Source organism: Olea europaea, chromosome 18, assembly GCF_002742605.1.
Source record: "Olea europaea var. sylvestris chromosome 18, O_europaea_v1, whole genome shotgun sequence".
Classification (NCBI taxonomy): domain Eukaryota; kingdom Viridiplantae; phylum Streptophyta; class Magnoliopsida; order Lamiales; family Oleaceae; genus Olea; species Olea europaea.
In genome coordinates, this window is record NC_036254.1 from 19,037,992 (window position 1) to 19,040,414 (window position 2,423).

Sequence of the window (2,423 nt, forward strand, 5' to 3'; positions counted from 1 at the left end):
GGGTATAAACTGATATATTCAACCGTGAAGTAAAATTGGGTATAAACTTGAATGATCATCAATTAAGTTGCACAAAAGTGGTGGACATTGTGTGCCTTCTATAGAGCCTAGAGAGTACTTATTACCTTATTCATAATGATTCTATTTCCATCAAAAATTATATCTAAAATAGAAAATAATTTCAATATTTGATAAATTGTAACCTTTTGACCAATCTCAATAATTAAGCAAATAAGTGCGACGTCATGTGGGACAATTTCTTACAAACTCGACTTGAATTGTTATTCACAAATATCAGATTCTTCAATGAATATTTTTTATTTTCTTTTCACTCAAGATTCTTCGTAAGAGCTTGATTATTCATTTAGCATGCGGTTGACCCAATTATTCGAAGAAAATAAAATTTCCAACAAAAATGAGTTCCCAAATGAATAAAATAAATTCAGGTGACAGAGTAATAATGACGTCATTGACATCCAAACATACTTGTTCAAAAGATCGTTTCGATCTTCTATTTATTATAATGTGAGGGGAAAAAATTGCATTGAAATAGTGATAATACCTGACTGTGATGTGGGCCAATGGAAAGAGCAGAAGTGGCATTTGCCGGAAACATGAAAGATTACTTGTTAGACTATTTAAACGATCTGTACTCTGACATTTAACTTTTAGTTCAAATTCACCGTTTCGAAAGTATTTAGATTTTTTATGATACTTTATTATTGAGTGACAATATGTGCACGCATCAAACATTTAAAGCATACAGAAACTTGTAAACATGCAGCAGTAGATTATAGACCACTACAATAAATTATTCTATGACCAAAAAAGCCCACAAAGTACTGCTGCTTCTTGGATTGCTTCCCAGCCTGTTCTTAAAATTTCTATCCACCATACCCAACAAGCAACAGGTATATTCATCTTTCTCTTTTTTGATTCATATGTGTATTTGTGTATCTGTATATGCAGATTTAATTATTTGCATCAATTATGTTACTTTTAGCTTTGAACAGATAGATTCCTAAATTTGCATTTCTTGGTTTTCCTGTTGACTTAGATTTGGGGAAAGATTCTCGTATTGAATTAGATTGTGTATCTTGATGGGATTATTGATTATTTACATGAAAAGTTAAAGGGGATTCTTGAATTCTTGTTTGCTTAAATGGTATTGGGAAAGCTAGTGCAGTTTTTGTTTGTTATATAATTGGATCCTAGGCGTTTAAGATTATGAAGTCAATTCAGGACAAGTTGTAATAACATTTGGCTTCCTGTATATGTTATTTTCTGTCGGATAAAATTCTGTAATTGGCAGGATTTAAAACGGTGAATTTACAATCTTTAAACATTTGCTTCCCACGAGAAAATTTGAGCTGGAGTAACTGAAGAAAATCAATTACAGGTTTTCATTTTTTTTTTTTTGGGAAAAATTTCTTCTTCCCTGCATTGAAGAAAGCATTGCCTCTTCTATGGGTAGTTGTAATTCTAATTTTTTATGGGGTGGCAGGGTTGGGGATTATAATATGTAAATCTCATACAATCTTTTAATACGGTCTATGCAGAAATATTTTGTGATTGAAGTAAACGTACTTTAGATAATGGGTAACAGTGAATCGTCATCCGATGATGCTTACGACAATTTTCCTTATCGGCCCGCTTCTTATGAAGGATATTCAGTAAACACTGGGTATCGACATCAATCTCCAGAACATGAAAGCAGTTCATCAAGCACTAGTAATCAAGATCATCCTCCATCATATGGTTCAAAAAATACTGACCATAGGAAGAAGCAACGTTCATCCTACATAGCTGATAACTTCAGCTCTTTGGAAGAGGTAGGCTATAACTTTATTAATGAGATCTCCACCCGTTTAGGGACTATGAGCATGTTTATCTAATGATAAAAAGTTAGCTTATAAGTATATTAGTACGTTTTAGAATCAATAAATTTTTTATTGATGAAAGTTGAAAATCCGTATGTTATTTATTTTAACACTAAGGTAAGAGTTACTTTTAAAAAAAAAAAAAAAGTAATTTTTTTTACTCAAAAGTAAAAGAGGCAAATTAACCGTACATACCTATATATTAAAGGACACAAAGTCAAAATGAAGTATAATGTCTTACAATTTTGTTGCCAATTTCATCTCATCGTCAAACAAATATCAGAATAAATGGCTCATATTTACCGATTACATCTTCATCTTCTAATTCCTTAGCTTGTATGAGCTTCACATCTAAAGTTCCAAATGCTAAAGTTCCTCAAGGCTTTAGTTCTAGGTGCCTGTAACAAGAAAAATATACCAATACTTTTGATTAGAGACACATTCTATAGATACATCCTCGTGTTTCCAACATGTTTATGGAACTATTTTATTGACAAGCACGAAAATTTCTGTTAACACTTTTCAGTCAAAATGGCTAAATTT

The 2,423-nt window shown here is 31.6% G+C and overlaps 1 protein-coding gene and 1 long non-coding RNA gene across 2 annotated transcripts in view; one reads left to right on the forward strand and one right to left on the reverse strand.

Annotated features, from left to right (window-relative positions):
• Positions 1–608: 608 nt before the first annotated feature.
• On the forward strand, positions 609–1,702 carry LOC111367680. Its single transcript, XR_002697877.1, has 3 exons — positions 609–911; positions 1,313–1,399; positions 1,560–1,702. It is a non-coding gene; the product is annotated as an uncharacterized LOC111367680 (long non-coding RNA).
• A 554-nt stretch (positions 1,703–2,256) lies between these two features.
• LOC111366829 (DNA polymerase delta catalytic subunit) overlaps positions 2,257–2,423 on the reverse strand; it is a 20,692-nt gene continuing 20,525 nt past the window's right edge. The window contains exon 26 of the mRNA XM_022987524.1: positions 2,257–2,278. Within this exon, the coding sequence (XP_022843292.1) occupies positions 2,257–2,278 (22 nt within the window). The remainder of the gene's footprint in view (positions 2,279–2,423) is intronic.